Here is a 22,424-nt window from a genome sequence, read left to right as displayed (position 1 = left end):
CAAAGATTTCAAAATCTTTCTTGTAACCCCTGATCTGGCCTACATCCTGGGAAGAGGGGTCCAGGATACAAGGAGGGGCATTTCCCTTTGTGGGAGCCCAGGAACCCCTGCACAGCCCAGCTGTCCACCCCCACCCCAGCCAGGATGGTCAGAGCCCAATGCAGTGAGCACGCAGGAAAGGGTTAGATCTCCTTTGCAAGCAGTTGTCTTTTTCCTGGCAAACAAGCTAGGTGCCAGAAACTTTACCCAGAAGGGGAGGAAAAGAGAGGAGAGGAAGCAGAAGGGGAGGGGGAGGGCCCGAAGGAAGAAAATAGAATCATCAGGGAAAAAAAAAATGAAAGATGAGGTCAAGATGGTTACAGTTTGAAACAACTTCAGAACAGTTACATATTTTTTCAAAGCATTTAAAGCCTCTCAAAGCTCTCAAAAGGTACAAGCCTGTAGGGAGGTGACTTCCCTCAGCCTTGAAATCTCACTCAGCTGCACAAAAACAGAAGAGAGATCTCAGACTCAGAAGTTACTGAAGTACATGTGCAAGCACTATTGCTGGTTGGGTTTCATTTGTCTAAACAGAAACTGTTCTTGCAAGTTTCATCCCCAGGGATGCCTTGCCAGTGTATTTCCCAGGGCTTACATCATCCCATGCTTTCATTACACCTGTTTCTTTCTATTTGTCACACATTCCTCTCCCTTTCACCTGCACAACGGAGATACCATTTCCAAGTTCCTTAATTAAATCTTATTTTATCTTGCAACTATCAGGGGAAAAAAAAACAAAGTCATCCAGGGTCATCTCTTCAAGGTTGAGAAGCCTGAGCCACCCACCTGCTCCTGCTCGTCAAAATTAAATCTGCCAAGTGCTGAGTTGCTTGAAAATGTCCTGTTAAGTCATTTAAAGACATAGCTCTTCATATATCTAGCAAGGCATATCCTTAATTTGAGACATACGCCTTGTCACGATCACAGAACCTCTCCACCAAATGTTTTCTTTAGAAAATACAGGAAGTTCCCATCTGAAAATGTTATTATCCATGTTTCATCTTCATATTTCTTATTTCCTTAACAACTAAAGCATTCTTGCACCTAATGAACCATGAAATCTTTCTTAACAGAAAAGGGTGGTTTTGAAGAATAACTGGCATAACATTGTCTAGTTTCAGGTGTACAACATAATGATTTAATATTTGTATATGTTATTATTTTTATAACAGCCATCCTGATCAGTGTGGGGTAGTGTCTCGAGGAGCTTACCACCTGTTTTCTTCCAGGAGTTTTATGGTTTAAGGTTTCACATCCAAGTCTTGAATCCATTTTGAGTTAATGTTTGTGTATGGTCTAAGATAGTGGTCCAGTCTTTCTACTACAATTTACTGAAGAGACTATCCTTTCTCCACAGCATATTCTTGGCTCCTTTGTTTTAAAGTAATTGATCACATAGGCATGGGGTTTTTTTCTGGGTTCTCTATTCTGTACCATTGATCTATGTGTCTGTGCTTTTGTTTTGTTGCCAATACCGTGCTGTTTTGATTACTGTAGCTTTATAATATAGCTTGAAATCAAGAAGCATGATATCACCAGTTTTGTTCTTTCTCGTGATTGTTTTGACTATTTGGGAGTCTTAGTGGTTCCATACAACTTTTAGGATTGTTTGTTCCATATCTACGAAAAACACAATTGAAAGTTTGATAGAGATTGCATTGAATCTGTAGGTTGCTTTGGGTAGTATGGACCATTTAACAATAATTATTCTTCCAATCCAAAGCATATATTTCCACTGATGTGTACCTTCAATTTCTTTCATCAGTGTCTTGTAGTTTTCCTACAATGAGATATCACTCACACAGGTCAGAATGGCCGTCATCAAAAGGGCTACAAACAATAAATACTGGAGAAGATGTGGAGAAAAGGGAACCCTCTTGCACCATTGGTGGAAATGTAAATTGATATAGCCACTATGGAAGACACTATGGAAATTCCTTAAAAAAAACTAGGAATAAAACCACCATATGACCCAGAAATCCCCCTCCTAGGCATGTACCCTGAGGAAACCAAAACTGAAAAAGGCTCATGAAGCCTAACATTCACTGCAGCACTATTTACAATAGCTAGAACATGGGGGCAACCTAGATGTCCACTGACAGATGAACGGATAAAGAAGCTGCAGTATGTATATACGATGGAATATTACTCAGCCATAAAAGTGAATGCATTTGAGTCAGTTCTAATGAGGTGGATGAACCTAGAACCTATTATACAGAGTGACGTAAGTCAGAGAGAGAAAGACAAATATTGTATACTAACACATATATATGGAATCTACAAAGATGGTACTGATGAAATTATATGCAGGGCAGCAGTGGAGACATAGACACTGAGAACAGACTTATGAACACACAATGGAGGGAAGGAAGGAGAGGCTGGGATGTATGGAGAGAGTAACTTGGAAACATACATTACCATATGTAAAATAGATAGCCAATGGGAATTTGCCATATGACTCAGGGGACTCAAACTGGAGCTCTGTAACAGCCTACGGTGGGAGGGGAGGGAGGTGGGAGAGAAGCTGAAGAGGGAGAGGACATGAGTACACCTATAGCTGATTCATGCTGATGTTTAGCAGAAACCAACACAGTACTGTAAAGCAAATATTCTTCCATTAAAAATAAATAAATTTTAAAAATATATCTTATAGTTTTCAGAAGACAAATCTTTTACCTCCTGGATTAAATTTATTCCTGGCTATCTTATCCTTTTGTTGTAGCTGTAAACAGAATTGTAAATTAATTTCTTTGATTGCTTATTATTAGCATATAGAAACCCAACAGATTTTTAAATTTAGTTTTGTACCCTGAAAATTCACTGAATTTATTAGTTCTAACAATTTTTTGATGGAATCTTTTGGGTTTTCTACATTTAATATCATGTCATCTGCAAAGAGTAAGAGTTTTACTTCTTCCTTTAGAATTTGGATGCCTTTTATATCTTTTTATTGCCTGATTGCTCTGGTTAGGGCTTCTAATAGTATATTGAATAAAAAATGGTGAGAGTGGACATCCTCGTCTTGGTCCTTAGAGGGAAAAGTTTCATCTTTTCACCATTAAGTACGATGTTAGCTATGGACTTATCATATATGACCTTTAATATGTTGCAGTACCTTCCCTCTAACTCATTTGTTGAGAGGTTTTTTTTTTTTTATCATAATGGATGTTAAATTTTTTCAAAAGCTTTTTCTATAGATGTTGAGATGATTTTTATGTTTCATTTTGTTAATGTATTGTGTCACATAAATTGATTTGCAGATGCTGAACCATCCTTGCATTCCTGGGATAAATCTCACTTAATGGTGGTGTATGATCTCTTGAATGTACTGTTGAATTCAGTTTGCTAATACTGTGTTGAGAATTTTTGCAGCTATGTTCATCAGGATATTGGTCTGTAATCTTTTCTTATGGCATCTTGTCTGATTTTGTTATCAGGGTTACACTGGCCTCATAAAATGGATTTTGAAGTGTTCTTTCCTCTTTTATAGTTTTATATATTTTGAATATTTGGGAGAATTTACCAGTGAAACCATCTGGTTCTGGACTTTTGTTTGTTGAGAGGTTTTGACTACTGATTCAATCTTCTTACTAGTCTTCAACCTATTCTGATTTTCACCTTATGATTCAGTCGTGGTAGGTTGTACATTTTTAGAAATTTATACATTTCTTCTATGTTTTCAACTTTGTTGGTGTATGATTATAATATTCTCTTATGATTGTATTTCTGTAGTATCTGTTATAACATTTCCTTTCATTTCTGATTTTGTGTCCTTTTTCTTGGTGAGTCTAGCTAAAAGTCTGCCAATTTTATCTTTTCAAAGAATCAGTTCTTAGTTGTATTAATCTTGTCTATTGTCTTTTTAGTTTCCGTTTCATTTACTTTTGCTCTGATCTTTATTTCCTTCCCACAGTAAAAGATATTTTAAAGTTAACAGATCACTTGCAACTGCAATGCCTTATAACAGGCTTCTATCCTTCCTTCCTCAGCAAGCATGTGGGATTACCAGAATTAGCATTTTAATCGTTTCAAGTTCAAGAACTAGGCTGTCAATCTCTCCATCACATCATTGACACAATCATTCATTTTCCTCTTTCGCTGAGAGCTGCTGACTTGTCAGTGTCTTCTCTGGGCATCTCCCTCTAATCCACTTGCCTTAAAAACCCACACCCCTGTCTGTCAAATAATCTAGGATATAATATTACCCTACAATCTAAGCCTCAAATAAATGCCATTGTAAACTGTGCCCTTACCAGACTATGATTGCTAAGATTTTTTTAATCACATTCTTCTTCAAAATGACTTCCAAAGAATCATTTTACAAAATAAGTTTAACATTATTTGTGTGTGCGTGTTAAGTTGCTTCACTAGTGTCTGACTCTGCAATCCCCAAGGACAGTAGCCCGCCAGGCTCCCCTGTCCATGGGATTTTCCAAGCAAGAATACTGGAGTGGGTTGCCATGCCCTCCTCCAGGGAATCTTCCCAACCCAGGGATGAAGCCCATGTCTCCTGCATTGGCAGGCAGATTCTTTACCACTAATGCCACCTGGGAAGCCCTTAACATTATCTACAAAGTTCTTACTGTGTTTCTGGAAACTGTACTGTTCTAATTATCCATTCTGCCAGGTGAACTCAGTTTGGTTACCTTCTGCAAAGGCAGAAGTTTTGCAGATTTCCTGCTCACTGTGGCCCTTTGTTCTGTAAACACAGTATCTCAGTTCAGTGAGGAAGGTCCCAAGCTCCCACTGTGAGTCCCCTTGATCCAAACCAGATGGATAAGTCAGTTTCTTCAGACATCAGTTTTCTCATGTGAAATTAGGGAATTCATTATGTGATCCCTTAATTTTTTTTATGAGTCTAACTCCTGCATCTCTAGGGGTCATATGACCATGACTCAACAAGGACACCTTGATAATGGTTAACCCGGCTCTCACTCTTAAAGGCTTTGTATCTTCCAGAGCTTTCTCTCATAATCTACCTCCCAGAATTTTAATAACACTCCCATGAGGCAGCACTGGCAATTCTTTCCTCACTTTGCTAATATTGACCCTGAGCCTCTGAGAGTGACTTGTCCAAGGCATAACACCCACAAATAAGCAGGATCTTGATTCAAACCCCAACTCAAAGTTTTAGATTCCCAGCCAGGTGCCCTTTCTACTACACAGTAATGTTCCTCATAAAGTTTCTATAAACCACCGCTAAATCAATTGTACAGAAGACTCTCATTCTCTACTATATCCTTCCAAGTAAATCAGTCTGGATACTATCACATGCAGGTGTCTTCATTCTGAGATTTTTGTCCTGTGCAGTTAATATTATTTCCCTTAGGAAATGTGACAGACCAGCATCATTTGTTTCTTGCTTTTTAAAAATTTTTAATTAAAGGATAAATCACTTTATAATATTATTATGGCTTCTGCCATACATCAATATGAATCAGCCACAGGTATACATATGTCCCCCTACTCTTGAACCTTTTCCCACCTTCCTCCTCATCTCATCCCTCTGGAGTTGTTCAGTTGTGTCCGACTCTTTGTGACCCCATGGACTGTAGCCCACCAGGCTCCTCCATCCATGGGATTTTCCAGGCAAGAGTACTGGAGTGGGTTGCCATTTCCTTCTCCAGGGGATCTTCCTGACCCAGGGATCGAACCCTGGTCTCCCGCATTGTAGACAGACGCTTTACCGTCTGAGCCACCAGGGCAGTCCCACCCCTCTAGGTTGTCACAAAGCACCAACTTTCAGTTTCCTGTGTCATACATCAAACTCCCACTGGCTATCTATTTTACACATGGTAATGTATGTTTCAATGTTATTCTCTCAAATCAATCCACCTCTCCTTATCCCACTGTGTCCAAAAGTCTCTTGTGTCTGCATCGCCTTTGCTGTCCTACAAGTAGGATCATTACTATCTTTCTAGATTTCATACATATGCATTAAGTGAAAGTGAAGTCGCTCATTGTGTCCGATTCTTTTCAACCCCATGGACTGTAGCCTACCAGGCTCCTCCATCCATGGGATTTTCCAGGCAAGAATACTGGAATGGGTTGCCATTTCCTTCTCTAGGAGATCTTCCCGACCCAGGGATTGAACCTGGGTTTCCCAAATTGTAGGCAGACACTTTACCGTCTGAGTCACTAGGGAAGTCCAGATATGCATTAATACGTGATATTTATCTTTCTCTTTCTAACTTACTTCGCTCTGTATAATACGCTTTAGGTTCATCCACCTCATTAGAACTGACTCAGATGTGTTCCTTTTTATGACTGAGTAATATTCCATATTATCTGATCTCCAGCAAGGAGATCAAACCAGTCAATCTTAATGGAGATCAACTCTGAATTTCACTGAACAACTGATGCTGAAGTTGAAGCTCCAGTATTTTGGTCATCTGATGCAAATAAACAACTCACTGAAAAAGTCCCTGATTCTGGGAAAAGATTGAGGACAGGAGAAGAAGGGGACAACAGAGGATGATATGGTTGGATGGTATCACTGACTCGATGGACATGATTTTGAGCAAGCTCTGGGAGTTGGTGATGGACAGGGAAACCTGGGGTGCTGCAGTCCGTGGGGTCTCAAAGAGTCAAACACAACAGAGTGACTGAACAAAAACTCTCTATGTACCTGATGTGGCCTATCTTCTATGTGTACAGAGAAAGCTCTCAGGTATCTCTTCCTCTTCTTATAAGGACATGAGTCCTAATGGATTAGGGCTCCACCCTTATGACCTCACTTAACCTTAATTACCTCCCAAAAGGTCCTACCTCCCTATACAGATGCATTAAGGGTTAGGGCTTTAAGATATGAATTTGAGGGAACACAATTCAGTACACAGCAAATAATCTTAGGCCAAACCAACATGAGTCAAGACTACCAACTAGCCCAAGAAGTTTGACCTCCATTTAGTCACTGGTAGAAAGATGCTGGAAATCTCAAAAGTGGTCATGGACATGTTTTCAAGAAAGGCACCATCCTTTTCATTTTTCTGGTCTATAAAATAAGAGCTATTTTCTAGGATCCCTTCCAAACTAGTAGACCATGATTACTGACTGCATTTTACAAGATTAATCTTTTAGAATTTGTTGCTCTGATATATAGCCTATGAAGCAATTATGTCACTGAAAGATAGATCATTTTAAGGGCCATTGTTTTTGTTCTAAAAGGGTTAGTGATTACTTAAGTAGAGAAGCTTCTACCAAAAGCACCCAAATCCTGCTGGTTCTTAGAGTGCTGTCAAACAAGACATTAAAACAGAGTAAGATGCACCTGGCAGATTTAGAAAAGACCAGTCCCTCTGGCATGGTTAGCTTGCACCACAAGAGTATTTGTGAACATTTCTCCAAGGCTGTACTCTTATCCAGTTTCCAAAAGAAATTCCAGTCTTTTAAAACTCCCTATCAGTAAAGAATCTGCCTGAAATGGAGGAGACCCAGGTTCGATTCCTGGGTTGGGAAGATCTGCTGGAAAAGGAAATGGCAACCCATTCCAGTGTTCTTGCCTGGAAAATCCCATGCTGAGAGGAGCCTGGCAGGCTACAGTCCATGGGGTCACAAGAGCCAGACACTACTTAGCAACTAAACCACCACCATTCAGTAAAATATGGGCAGAGGAGGAGCACCAAATCCCAGAAGGCCAGAGCTGGCAGGTTGCTTCTGAAATGACTCATTTCTGACTTTCACATCACACATGAGGACGCTGAACCCCAGAGATGTGCCATGAAGGGACTGGGATCCCACAGGTACTTATTAATACTAGAAAAGCTTGCTTGACACAGACAAGAAGTATGATTCTAACTGGTCCAAAAGCAGAATTGCTCCAAAAGAAAACCAGCATCAGGTAGTCTTTGGTTATGTCCCAGCCAGTGTTTGAAGTCACTGTTTCTGGGACAGTGGTGTGCACGGAAAGACCTGGGGAGCTAGTCAGAAAGCAGATTCGGATTGGGCGGGTCTGGGTGGGGTCTCGGAGTCTATTACTGACCAGCCCCCCAGGTATCACTGATCATGCTGGTCTGAAGATGACAGGGAACAGAAAGGTTCTAAGAGCAAACTCTCATTTCTCCAGAATAACCCTGTTTCTGTGACAGATCCAGGTGCTCTACAGGCACTGGTACTATTGCCATTTGACAGAGGAGGAAAGTAAGCATGAGTTCAGTGAATTGCCTCATGTCACACAGCTGGGAAGGGCTGGAGCCAGGATCACCCGGAGAACCAAATTCTAGCCAGTCCTCTTAACTGTTATCTAACCCTTAGGTTCTTAAAAGCAATCCAAAGAACTTCCCTGGTGGTCCAGTGGCTAAGACTCCATGCTCCTAATGCAGGGGGCCGAAGCTCAATCCCTAGTAGGGGTACTGGATTCCACACGCTGCAACTAAAGATCCCACATACTGCATGGAAGTCTGAAGATCCTGCATGCCATAACTAAGACCCCATGCAGCCACATAAATAAATATTTAGGGCTTCTCTGGTGGCTCAGTGGTTTGGAAAAAGAAAAAAAGAAAAACAATCCGTCTACCAATGCAGGAGACACATGTTCTATCCCTGATCCGGGAAGATACCACATACTGTGGAGCAATTAAGCCCTTCCTCCACAATTACTGAGCTCTAGAGTTCAAGAGCTGCAACTACTGAAGCCCTCGGGCTTGAGCTCCATAACAAGAGAAGCCACCACAATGCCTTTGCACCACAACTAGAGAGTAGCCGCCACTCCCCACAACTAGAGAAAAGCCCTCAAAACAATGAAGACCCAGCACAGCCAAAAGGAAATAAAAATAAAATTATTTTTAAAAATAATGAAAGCAAGAGACATTTTTGAAAATAAATATTTAAAACCAATCCAAGATCACCTCCATGCTTACACATGTCAGCTTTTAAGGCTGAGTCATTAGGACCATATTTTATATATGTAGCTATTAAAATATATTCATAAAAAGCAGAAGAGAAAAAGTGGGGCAAGTGCCCATGAGATAATATTAAGTAAAAACATTAAAAAAAAAAAAAAAAAAATCAGAACACAAATTACATCAGACCAGGCCAGGCCTGCTGATTACCTGGCTCCATCACTCAAGCTGATACAAGCCAACGCATTATGGCAATAGCAGGAAAGGCTTTCCCTTCTCTTTTTCCTCCTCCTCCCAGAAACCATCCCAAGGGAGACTTCACTCTAGCCCCAACTCCCACAACAAACACTTCAGAAAGTGGGGTCTTAAGGGGAAAAAGGCTCGACACAGAACAAGTCTCAGTACATGGGAGAAAGCCAGCCCACAGCTCCCAGCATCCACAATTTTCTCTTATTCATTCAGCACGTAGCTACTGAGAACTTTTGCCATCAGCCACACCAGACGTTAGGACACGAAACAGCCAAAAGCCCCTGTGCTCATGAAGATTGCATTCTAGTAGGAGAAGCTGACAATAAAAAATAGGGCTTTCTTGGTGACTCAGTGGTAAAGAATCCGCCTGCCAATGCAGGAGACACAGGTTGGATCCCTCATCCGGGAAGATCCCTCATGCTTCGGAGCAATTAAGCCTGTGCACCACAACGACTGAGTTTGTGCTCCAGAGCCCAGGAGCCTCAACTACGGAGCCCACACGCAGCAACTCCTGAAGCCCGAGTGTCCTACAATGAGAAGCCCACACCCTGCAACTAGAAAGCAGCCTGCCCAGCAGCGAAGACCCAGCAGAGCCAAAACGAAAGAATTGTTCTTAGAAACAAGCATAGGAAATAAGCATCCTATATAGGACGTTAATAGATGATGAGTATTATAGAAAAATAAGAGGGGCATAAGGAGTGCTGGGGTGGAACAGACTGCAGTAGTCATTAGGGTCATGAGGAAGAAGGTGACACTGGAGAAAGGGCTTGAAATGAAGGAGTTAATTGCACACATGTCTGGGGAAAAGACATTGCAGGCAGGTGGAACACCAGATGCAAAGGCCCTGAAATGGAAACAGATCACATCTGGAATGTGTAAGGAAAAGCAGAGGCCACTGTACCTGCAGTGAAGGATTTAATAGGAGAGGAAGCCAGGGAGGTAATGGGTGGGCAGAAATGTCAGATCTTACAGAGCCCCTCAGGTCTAGAGAAGGACTTTGGCCTTTAAGGGAAGCTGGGAGTCGCTGAGGGTTTGGAGCAGAGAAGTGATGTGATCTGACTGATGTACTGAGCCACCTCATGCCAGTCACTCTCTGAGCCAACTGAGAAGTGGGCAGAAGCCTGGAGACCAGTTAGAAGGCAGCTGCAATAACCCACGCAAGGGGCACTGGTGGGTCAGACTAGAAGGGTAACAGTGAGGTGGTGAGAAGTGTAATAAGACCTGGGTCTCATGATTTCTCGAAGGCTTAGAGGTGGAATGTGAGGGAAAGAGAGGAGTCAGGGATGCTTCCTGCACTTGGAAGAATGAAGTTGTCCTTATTTGATACAAATAACTCCAAGGGGAGCAGACTTGAAGGCCAGATCCAGAGTCTGCATTTAGACAGGCGATGATGGAAGTGTAGACACACAAAAGAGATGAGTGACTGCATGGGTCTGGAATTCAGGGATGTGGGCCAGAGACGTCCACATGGGAGCTGTGAGCACATGAGACCAGATGAGGTTTCCAGGGAAGGGAGTCAAGTTGAGAAGAACACGCGCTGTAGGGTCTGAGTCCTGGGCGCATCCACGAAGAGAAAATGAAGCAGCAAGCGTCTGGGAAAGAGTGACCAGTGAGTGAGGTCAGAGGGAAACCAAGGAGTATGTGAGGGCCTGGGAGTCAAGAGAAGAAAGTGTTTGCTAGATGAGAGTCATCAAGTACGTCGACTCTGCTGAAAGGTCAAGTTAAACCAAAGCAGAGAGTTGAGCTTTAGATTTAGCAAAGTGGAGGCCATGGGTAATGTTCGCAGCAGTTTCAGGGGAGAAAGGCGAGGAAGTTTTACCTACTGAAAGGATAGGAAAACATCAATGATAAAATGAGGCAAGGAGAGAGGGAAGAAGTGATGGCACCTTTGGCATTTAAGGCACAGACTTGTGTGTAAGCCAAGCAGAACTCTTCTGTGTGTGCACAAGCCTTTATTTTCTCATGACTCAATAGACTATGCTGCTAACTTACTCTTTGTTCTCTCTTCAACTCCATCCTGAATACAGCTTAATCTTTTAAGTGAAAGAAAAAATAATAATAAAAGGTCACCTACCAGCTAGTAAGCCATCCCTCATAGGAAACCAGGACTTAATTCATTACCTGAAAGCCATGCTTGCAACATTAACCTTCAACTTGAGGTATATTGTTTCAACAATACATTTTTGCTTTTGATATTGTTGCCACACCTTTGGAACAACAATATGGGGAAATGCACACTATTCTTTCTTGGTGTTAGGTCCAAAGAGGCCAGATTTCTACATTTAAGGCTAAGCACTCTCTTATCTCACACTGTCTCCCATAAAATCATCTATTGCCAGTATTCCTGCCAAGTTACCCATTTAGAACCATCCTGTTCTTTCTCACACAAAGCCATATGTGGAATGCAGAAGAGATGATCTACTTAATCTCATCAGAATAATTTATCTCAAAAATGGAAGGTCACCTCAAAAAAGTCCTGAATAGTACCAACTCATTAGCAATTACCAATTGCTTATTTTTCCAGTTGGACCAGAAGATGAAATATTTTCTAGGAAAGTACCTAAGACATGATTATTTATACTGCTTATCTTCTGCTTCGTTTCAACTTGATGGAAAGAACTATCATTAACTTCTATGGCTAAAAAATAGAAAAATTTCAGTAAAGCCTCCTTATTTCAGATCCAACTGCTTTGAAAATAACAGTGATTAACCATTGATTGAAGATTACTTTTGTAACATGTTTGAAAAGGGAGCACTGCAAAGAAAATTAATAACATAAACAGTGTTTAGGAAAGACATCTAACTCACTTAAAACATAACGTGTTTCAAATATAATCTATTTGTTAAAGGAGACCTATCTGTACACTAACAGTACAGAAAGGCAGTATATATGTTTACATATGACGGACGTGTATTCATGAGTTATGTCATTTCACCATTTTTCTAAATTTAAGAGGTTGTGTTGTAATTTCTGATCTATACACACACACACTCACTCACCTACAGTCATGTAAATATATACAAACAACTCACCAACCCACACACTTTATCTGCCAATGCACACACCCACGAGCAAGTAGGTTTCCCAGATAAAAAAAATAAAATCACCAATTTATTCTGGTGGGGGGGGATCCACAGCTCCCTCTATCCCTGAGTCTTAAATGGACTACTCCCCATACTGCTTTTTCACAATTATATAATTGCAATTTTAGCTGTGTGAAATTAAAAGAAAAAAAATGTTACTTCTTGGCTAAGAAGTAATCTATAAAAGAGATCTGCCTCTTCTATATGCCAGGTAGATTTCCTTACCAGGGCAGATATGATCAGAATCCATGCTTAATAAATCCAATACACAAAGATTTATTTACTCGACTTGAAATAAATAATAAGCTTTCTTAAAATATCACTTTTAGGTGGGTTGTATAAGCAACCTGCCGAAGATGAAAACCGAAGGCAGTCCCTCCCAAGATGTTAGGTTTGAGAAGCGTATATTAGGAATCTTCCCAGCCCAAGACCAGCAGATGATGAAACCTGACAGATTGGCTGGCATTCTCCCCCATTCTGGGTGCCTGTCTCATGCAATCTGCTCCCACGGGGCTGAACCATTGCCTTGTTCTAAAAACACCAACCACACACACACACCACCTCCAATCCTGGAAGCTGAAGAGCTCTCCACTGCAGTAAACACTTGTTCTCTAAAGTTTTCTTAACTGAACTTTTAGGATTCATACTGACCACACATGTACCAAATGCACAACATTCAGAAAACCTCCTCCACTGCTATCCCACAGGAGTTAAAAAACACTTGTTTGACAAACATCTTTGGAGCACCTGCTATGATGCCAAGCCCTGCAACAGCTATAAGATGTGAAGCTACATCACAGGCTGGTTCTCTCTTAAAGGAGATGGATGTGAAGGTGAAAAACAATGTCACAAATGTGATACCAACAGTATAAGAGGGGAAAAGGCATCTGCATGAAATGGTTTGAGAGGAACCACCCTGGAGAGGTTAATTTTGACCTGGGTCCATAGAACAAGGAGGAGGTCACTGAGGGAGAAAGGCAGGACAAGTGTTCCTAACAGCAAAGCCCTGAGATCTCTCTGGGAAACTGGAGACCTTGAATCAGGAGGGCAAGAACACTGAGCAAATGTGATTAAAGCGATGGGTTGGGCAGGATGTAATTCAAATGCCATGCTTCTGTATTATACTCAAACAATAAGGAACCATGAATGCCTTTTAGGCAAGGGCGAACAATCAAGTTACATAAAGATAACTGCGGCAGTTTGAAGGATGGACTGAAGTGGAGTGAGGAGATCAGGAATTGAAGGGGAACTCATGCTTCTGTTCGTGCTCAGTCATGTCCGACTCTGACACTAAGTACTGTAGCCCGCCAGGCTCCTCTGTCCTTGGGATTTCCCAGGCAAGAATACTGGAGTGGGTTGACATTTCCTACCCCAGGGGATGTTCAAAACCCAGGAATCGAACCCAAGTCTCCTGTGTCTCCTGCGCTGGCAGGCAGATTCTTTACTGCTGAGCCACCAGGGAAGCCCTGAAGGGGAACCAGGTCTATGCAAAGGGAAACGAGAAGCCGAGGTGAGAGTTATTCCCAAAACAAGCTGAACGGGACTCGGGGACCGTTGTGTGACCGAGGTTAAAGAGACACAGGAGCACAGGATGAATTCAGTGATTCCAATGACAAGTGACAGATGAGACAGACTCCCAAGACCCACACGTGGGTGTGCAGGAGGAAGAGGGCAAGCTTGCGTGAAGACGTCTGCCCAGCGCTGGCTCTCCTGTGGGTCACCTGAGAGCAGTAAGTAAGGGAGGAGCCAGGGGTGAACAGGTGATTGAGGTGAAGCAACTAACGCTAAGGCCAGGAGTCGCTGATGCTGCAGTTAGAGGCAGCGACAGAGACAGGAGGGAGATGGTGGCCCTAGAGCGAGCAGATGCGACGAAATGACATGGATTTTCACATGTTATGGCAGCTTGTGTGGAAGAACATGATCTAGCTGGAGAGAGTGGTCCCTGGGGCAGATGTTTGCAGTTGGCTAAGTCAGAAGCCCTAGTGGCTCAGAGGGTAAAGAATCTGTCCGCAATGCAGGAGACCCAGGTTCCATCCCTGGATCAGGAAGATCCCCTGGAGAAGGGCATGGCAACCCACTCCAGTATTCTTGCCCGGAGAATCCCATGCACAGAGGAGCCTGGCGGGATACAGTCCACGGGGTCACAAAGAGTCAGACACAACTGAAGCAACTTAGCAGGCACATAGATCACAATACATCATTCACCTTACTTCATCTTACTTACCATGTAGACATTTTATTCATCTCACATCATCACAAGAAGGGTGAATATAGTACAATGAGACATTTTGAGACACAGAGAAAGAGAGAGACCACATCACAAGTTTTATTACAGTATATTGTAATAACCACTCCATTTTATTATCCATTACTGCTACTAATCTCTGAAATATGCTTAATTTATAAATTAAACTTTATCATAGGTAGGTATATAGGCTTCCCCAGTAGTTCAGATGGTAAAGAATCTGCCTGTAATGCAGGAGACCTGGGTTTGATCCCTGGGTCAGGAAGATCCCCTGCAGAAGGGAATGACAACCCACTCCAGTATTCTTGCCTGGAGAATCCCATGGACAGAGAAGCCTGACAGGATACAGTCCAGGGGGTCACAAAGAGTCAGACATGACTGAGTGACTTTTACTTAAGTCAGGGGCCATTCCCAAACCTCTTCTTCCCAAAGCCGGATGCTCATTTTCCCAGTATTGCTTTTAGTTTGAAGTGGTGAAACAGTGATAGGGGGAGTCCACTGGGAGCCGATGGTAAAGCTCACTTCTCTGATGAAAGAAACAGACATAGCTGGAGCAGCGCCCACCCCACCCCACCCCCACCCCCTTGCCGTTTGCCTTGAATGAGGACATGAGGCCTAGAAGTTCTTAGAGCCAGCTTGTCACCCATGAGATGGCAAAAAGTATGTTAATGACGGGCTGGGGGATGAAAAGATAGGACGCTGTCTAGCCCTGGACTGTGGGAAACCCTTAGGCAAGAACCAAACACAAACCATACTAGAAGAGGAAAATCAGACTACAAATGAGTCCAGAGGAGGGACACATCAAGGCATATGCCTGGCGTATGGTAGGCTGTGAAGAACATGGTTCCATCCCTGGAGGTACACCACTCTACTAACACCTGGGGACTCTCCAGGGACACCAGCCATCTTGGAGGGGGATGCCTGACTCTGAGGAAAGCCATGGGTCCACTGGAATCTTTCATCATCTGACTCTTCAAGTCTAACAAGACAGGAACCTCAGAATGTCTAACTTCAGCCGGGTTTCATCTGGAATGACCAATTCCCATGGCAGGAAGGTGAGCACTGGATAAGAGGAACCAGTCAGCTTCACAGCTCCAGCGGAAGCAGTCTTACAAGATGGTATGGCCTCAGCAAGCTTTCCGGGTGGAGAAAGATGGCCCAGCAGCTTAGAAGGCCCACAGCTGGAGGAAACTTGCCATCTGAAAAGTGCTCATAGAATTTCACATGATACCCCACAGTTTCCTAAATTTTACAGCAGCCTCATCTTCCCCTGAATATCCCTTCTCTACACCATCCCCTTCTGTACTTCCACCTCCCTGCACAAATTCAAAATGGAAAATAAATCTAATGATACTTTATATGGTCTTAACAAATAACAGCCCCCTCAAAAAAATATATACATGTGGCTTCCCAGGTGGCAACAGTGTGAAGAACCCACCTGCCAGTGAAGGAGACGTGAGAGATGGAGATTCCACCCCTGGGTTAGAAAGATCCCCTAGAGGAGGGCATGGCAACCCACTCCAGTATTCTTGCTTGGAGAATCCCATGGACAGAGGAGCCTGGCAGGCTACTGTCCATAGGGTCGCAAACAGTCAGACACGACTGAGGTGACTTAGCATGCCCAGGTATATGAAATACATACATATACCAGAATCACATGGGAAAAGACTTAAAGTTAAATTGCCATCAAGCAGTGAAGGTCTCTGTAGCATGTGAGCACTGCTGTATTTCCAACATTGAGATGAATTTTCGATCCTTTATATAATATCTAAGTATTCCATTAAGGAAGAATGACATTTTCAAATGTTAGTCTTGTACATATAATTTCAAGAGAGTCTTACTAAATTGTTGGAGAAGCTAATCTAATTGTCTATAGACCAAGTATAAAGTTCAGTTAAAATTGCATTTAACACTCAGCCTTATTACCAGAGAGGAAGGGTGAAGAGAGAGATAGTTAGGGAGTTTGGAATCCACATGTACACACTGTTATATTTAAAATGAATAACTAACAAGGTCCTACTGTAGACCACAGGGAACTCCACTTAATGTTATGTGGCAGCCTGGATGAGGAGGGAATCTGGGGGAGAATGAATACATGAACATGTATGGGTGAGTCCCTTCACCGTTCACCTGAAACTAACACAACATTGTTCATCAAGTATGCTCCAATGTAAAATAAAAAAGTGTTTAAAGAAAGAACAGAGAATTAAAAAGAGCTCTTACAAAAACAAAACACTCTACCTTGGTGGCCTCGCACCCATGACCTGGTGGAGAGGAAGCCCTAACAAGACACAGTGTCACCTACAGACCACACACTAAAAATAGTCTTACTGTCAATTTTAAAAGCATGTTCAGGCAGACGGGCTATCTCGCCTTGAGACATGTAATTTATTTCATCTGAACTGACCTTTAACATTTTTGAAGATTTCACTGAAGCACAGTGGGGATAAAAAAATTCTAAAACACTGGCAAGGCATCCTGCCTCTTTCCTTTCTTTAAATATATCTTACATCTCTATTATAAGAAACTGTGTTAAATTGTATTCACTCAACTCATTAAATATATATTTGTTGGGCACCTATATGGGCCAGACCATCTGTCTGGCAATAGGATTGACGTGATGAACAAGTCCAACCCGGCCCCTTGTCCTTTTAAGATTACAGTGTTTCTAGAATCTGGCCATTTTTCATCACCTCCACCAGGAGCAGCTTGGTCAGAGCCACCTGGGTTATCACTGCAAGAACCTCCACACTGGTCACTCTCACTCTTCCGTCCCCACAATCTCTTCTCAGTGGAGTACAGAGGGAGCCCTTTAACCCAGCAGCCCCCAGCCTTTTCAGCACCAGGGACTGATTTTCATGGAAGAAACCAGTGCACCAAGAGGCAGGCAGGAGATTTATTATGCACTCTATTTCTATTATTATTACATCAGCTCCACCTCAGATCATCAGGCATCAGATCCTGGAGGCCGGGGACCCCTGATTTAACCTAAGTCAGATGATGACCCAGCTTTGCTCTAAACACCCAAAGCTTCCGTCTGATCCAGAGTAAAATCCAGAGTCATTAGTGCACCTCCCTTTTCCAACTGCACAGCCTCCAAACCCCCCTCAGCCATACCAGCCATGCTGCCCTCTTGTTCCTCCTCAAATCTGACGGGCCTTGGGGCCTCTGCACTTGCCAGACCCTCTGCCTGAATGCTCCCCTTCTCAAGTACCTGCATGACTCACTCTCTCCGGGCCTTTACTCAAATAGCCCCTCTCGACCACCTCTCATAAAATTGCAAGACACCATCCCTTCACATTGATACCCATCCTCCCCCCTTGCCCTGTTTTACTTCTCTCCAAGGTACTTGTCACTATCCAACGCTCTACATGCAGGTGTTTGCCTGTTTGTTGACTGCTGTCCTCCCCAATTAGATTTCAAGCCCCATGAGGACAAGGACTCGTTTACTGCAGAATCTCCAGAGCCTAAAACAGTGTATGTCTGCTATTTGTGGAGTAAACTCTCACACACTTTCCCCCTTACTCTCCAGGACCCTGCTTCCTGGGGACAGGAGAGAAGTCAGATGTGGGATGCCCTCACACAGATCCCCTGGGTCAGGACAATGAAGAGCTTTTCCTTCGTATGTTTGGAGCAGAGATGACATCATGGGTATGTGACCTGCAGGCTAGTCACAGAGGGCTCCATACTCAGAGGGGCCTTGTGCTTGGTTCAGTGCTCTGTGATCACTGATTTGAAGTTCTTAATCATCTTTGAACAAGGGGACCTACATTTTTATCTTGCACAAGACTCCACAAATTATGTAGCTGGTCCTGAAAGACAGACAATTCTCAGAATGCACAACCCTTGGGGCAGGTCATGGTCACCAGCTAGCTATCCCGTCACTACTAACGCAAGGACCGGAGCTTGGTCCCTGAGGCACATGGGATCTTCGCTCTCTTCAGATTAGGACAGTGAAGCCCTTTGGCAGGTCACGGGATTGTTCCAGCAGTTCTCTCCTCTGCACCTTTCTCACCCCCAGGTCTTCCTCCCTGCAGGCCACAAGCTGGAATTCCCCACCACTAATGTCAATGTCAGTGAATGGCAAGAGAGAAGCCATAGCACACTCCCTTGAATAAAACTGTAAGATTAGCGACTATAGAACTTCACATTTAAAATAGAACAGCCCCATTCCAGCGGGAGAGAGATGGTTTATGGTGTTGGCTTCGGTGCTGATGGGAAAGGGTACTGAACTCAGGAAAGGGTGAACGCTTAGGGATATGTGGTACAAAGTGGAGGGCAGGGCCAAAAGGTGGAAGGCACGTAAAACATCTCTGAAGACTTAGCAAGGGCTTTGTCTCAGCTCGGGGAACCAACAAGTGCCTCCTTGTGCTGTCCTGGTCTTGGCAAGAGACGTGACCGGAGCAGACAGTGTTCCGGCTGACCCCTGCTGGCTCTTGAAGGAAACGTCCATGCACACAGGGCTGGCAAGGCCTCCAAGAGTTTTCCAGAATGATGGATGCACACACAGCAAGCCAGACTCCCGGGGGTGTGTGTCGAGCGGGGGCGGGGCGGGGCGGTGGCGCGGGGGTGCTGAGATAAGGGTATGGAACGTCTGGAACACTTTCCAGCCTATTTCTCTTACCAGAGTAATGACGTGGTAATCCATATAGACACAGGAGAACAGAGCAGCTCATGTTTTAGAGAGGGACTAGAATCTATTATCATCTCTTTGAGACCCTTCAGTAGTGACTAGAAAGCTACAGTTTGCAACGTGGAACAGAAAAGCATCAAGCTTTTAGGATGCTAGCTTTGCTTCTCAAGTTTCCTTCTCTCCTGCTTCCCTGAGTGAAGGCAGTCACAAGAAATTGCCACACAAAATGGCACATTTTGCATCCAAAGTAGTTACCAGCAACACAACATTGCAAATCAACTATACTCCAATCAAAATTAAATTTTAAAAAAATGTAGTTACGAGTAAATTCTCTCTCTAGTCAGTCCAGCAACATGAAACACAGGGTGAAATTTAGATCTCATATTCATTAGAGCCAAAGAAACGTATCTGGACAGATTTTTTTTTGCAGAAAACCATTTAAACCTTTTTAGAATGGAACAAGAAAATTTATATAACCTTATCTATGACACAGAAACTCATTTTCAATTTCTTTCTAAAGTTTTCTGAAAAGCCCTGCTTCATTTACATCTGAAAAGCACCATTTCATAAACACAAATTTGGCACTGCCTCACTACTAAACTTGAGGAAATAAAGGCATAAAGATTCATGCTCCTAGATAAGATCTGCTTTTTAAACATATTAGGCAGACTAATAAGTCTACATCTGCCAAAAATCCATTCTCTAAATATTTATCAATATAAACCAGAAATTTTTTAATGTTTCCTCTTGAACTTTGCTCCCTCGAGCTGGGGCGATTATACTGAACCCACCTGCATCCAATGCAATCGTTCTGCAATTTTCACCTAAGGACCCAATCAACCTGCCCTCAGGTGTTTACCAAGCACTCAAAAGTAGCTTCAGACTCTGTGTTCAAATTGATTCCACAGGAGAACACAATTAAGTACTAAAGACTATAGCACATCTATTTTGGGAATTCAAGGCAGGAGAAAGGCCTGTGGTAGAGGGGACTTAAGTGGATGAAGACAAATTTGTTCCTGAAAAATGAGGATCCAGACGACCAGGGGGAAAAAAGAGAAATTAGTGGTAGGGGTAAAATCTTTCAGAGAAAGACCCATAGAAGAATGGACACAGGAGAGAGATGTCTGAGGCCAACTATTATTTTGAATATTAAACAATGTTTACATCAAGGTGAAGATAAACTATGCCTTTTCTCCGGTAACAATATAGAGGCAGCATCTAAAAAAGCAAAGGAGGTTCTTGACCAGGAGAAGCCTCTAGCCATGTTTGGAGATATAGCTGTGGTTGGTCAGGAAGCCTCACTTTAGTAATCCCCCTACATAAGAACGAGTTCCACTCCGAGAGCACGTTTGTCAGCTCAATTTGCTCTGAAGGCCAACGAGGTTAGACTTGGCACCCACGTAACACAATCGGCTATGTAGCGCTGTGCTGTACTCCATACAGTGTACTTTATAAAGTACACAAGAGCACCACTGCTTCTAGAGGAGTCACACTCGTGACAGTGGATGCCAGACACATGAACTGCCCTTTAAAGCTCACAACTTGAAGGTTCACATGTGCAGGACTAACTGTAGAAAGCAAGCAGGCCAGAAACAAAAACCACAGCGTCAAACAGCAATGTGACTGAGGCAACTTACCTCAGGTTCCTCAGGATAAGCAGGCTGCGGTGAAGTACAATCTCACTTCTTAACGACATGTGTGAGCTTCAGTCACGTCCAACTCTATGTGACTCCACGGACTGTAGCCCGCCGGGCTCTTCTGTCCATAGGATTCTCCAGGCAAGAATACTGGAGTGGGTTGCCATGCCCTCTTCCAGGGGATCTTCCTGACCCAGGGATGGAACCAGAGTCTCTCACATCTCCTGCGTTGGCAGGTGGGTTCTTTACCACTAGCGCCACCGGTTCTTGAACTTAATGGCAAGTAGGCTACACCTGAGCACTTGTCAAAATGTAGCCTGCAGGCCCCACCCCCCAACACATTGATTCAGCAGCTCTGATTGTGGTTTAGTTATCAACATTTAAAAACCTTCTCCCGCTCCATCCCACCAGGTGACTGATCAGATGAAGCTAGGACTATACTTTGTACTGCCCTGTGAACTGTCTCCCAAGCCATTGGTTAACTCTGAGCAAACTCATTCATTTCCAATTTAGTGTTGTAGACCATCAAGAGCTTTCACCAACCAACTTTGGAAGAATGTCTGAGATGCTTCCATCTATCATAGTCTTCTTTCACCAAGAAGCACTCAAGGTTTCCATCAAAAAGAATCTGAGAGATGCTATTATGAACTGAATGTTTATGTCCCTGCAACGTTCATACACTGAAGTCCTAACACCCAATATGACAGTATCTGGAGGTGAGATCTCGGAGAGGTAAAAAGCTTTAGTTGAGGTCATGAGTGTGGGACCCCCATGATGGGGTTTCTTACCTTATAAGAAGACTCCAGAGCTCCTTCTCTCTGCTCTATGAGGACACCATAGGAAGACAGCTCACACCAGAACTGAATTTGCTGGAACCTTGATCTTGGATTTCTAGCCTCCAGAATTATGAGAAACAAATGTCTGTTATTTAAGCCACCAGTCGAGGTATTTTGTTATAGCAACCCCAGCTGACTAAGATAGATGCCACATTTCAAAACTGAAGAGTGAGATGGCTGTGCTATAAAACGTGGCCTAAAAACATGTTCCCCCACCTCTGTCCTTTTCCCAGAACAATCTATGTCAGAGGAAACAGACTAGCTCGAGCAAACAGGTTTCAATTAAAATATGAATCATCTTGGACCTCAGCCTAATTCATAACTAAATAAATCTGGCTGTTTGCGTTAAGCTATGGTTTTAAATACAAAGGCAGAAACCTTTGACTTTCTAGATGGAAGAGTAGATTATAACAGCTGCAGCAGTTCTGGTGATTAATTGGAACCAGTGGTGATGGATTTGGGCTAGGGAGGCCTCCACGTAGGAGGCAATGAGCAAAGGATGCCTGAACTGACTCATTTGTTCAACAAAGGCTTTCTGAGTGCCTACCACATGATGGGCTCCAGAGTCCCAGTCATGGACAAAACTGGCCATGTTTTCCCTACATTCTGGAAGCCAAAGAGGGAAGGTACTTTTCATTGGTAATAAGAGCTGGAAAAGACTCTGAGAACTGGGAAAGACAGAGTGATTGGGGGGGTAGGGAGTGGCTTCTTTAGAGAGGATGGTCAGGGAAAGTGTCTCTGCAAGACTGACATTCAAGCTACGACTAAACATCAAGAAGAAAGATCCAGGGAAAGAACAGTAGATGTGAGACAGGCTGGGACCTGGCACTCTTTGCTGCAGTGCTTGCACCTGGACACCTC

At 43.1% G+C, this 22,424-nt stretch overlaps 1 protein-coding gene across 1 annotated transcript in view; it reads right to left on the bottom strand.

The window, feature by feature from the left end:
- The window catches only part of LOC133042868 (acyl-CoA 6-desaturase-like), a 33,683-nt gene extending 12,897 nt beyond the window's left edge, over positions 1–20,786 (bottom strand). The window contains 1 exon segment of the mRNA XM_061123890.1: positions 20,728–20,786. Coding sequence (XP_060979873.1) covers positions 20,728–20,786 — 59 coding nt within the window.
- Between the last annotated feature and the right edge of the window lie 1,638 nt (positions 20,787–22,424).

The sequence above is a fragment of the Dama dama genome, chromosome 21, assembly GCF_033118175.1.
Source record: "Dama dama isolate Ldn47 chromosome 21, ASM3311817v1, whole genome shotgun sequence".
In the NCBI taxonomy this organism is placed as follows: Eukaryota; Metazoa; Chordata; class Mammalia; order Artiodactyla; family Cervidae; genus Dama; species Dama dama.
This window is presented reverse-complemented; position numbering and strand designations above follow the sequence as displayed.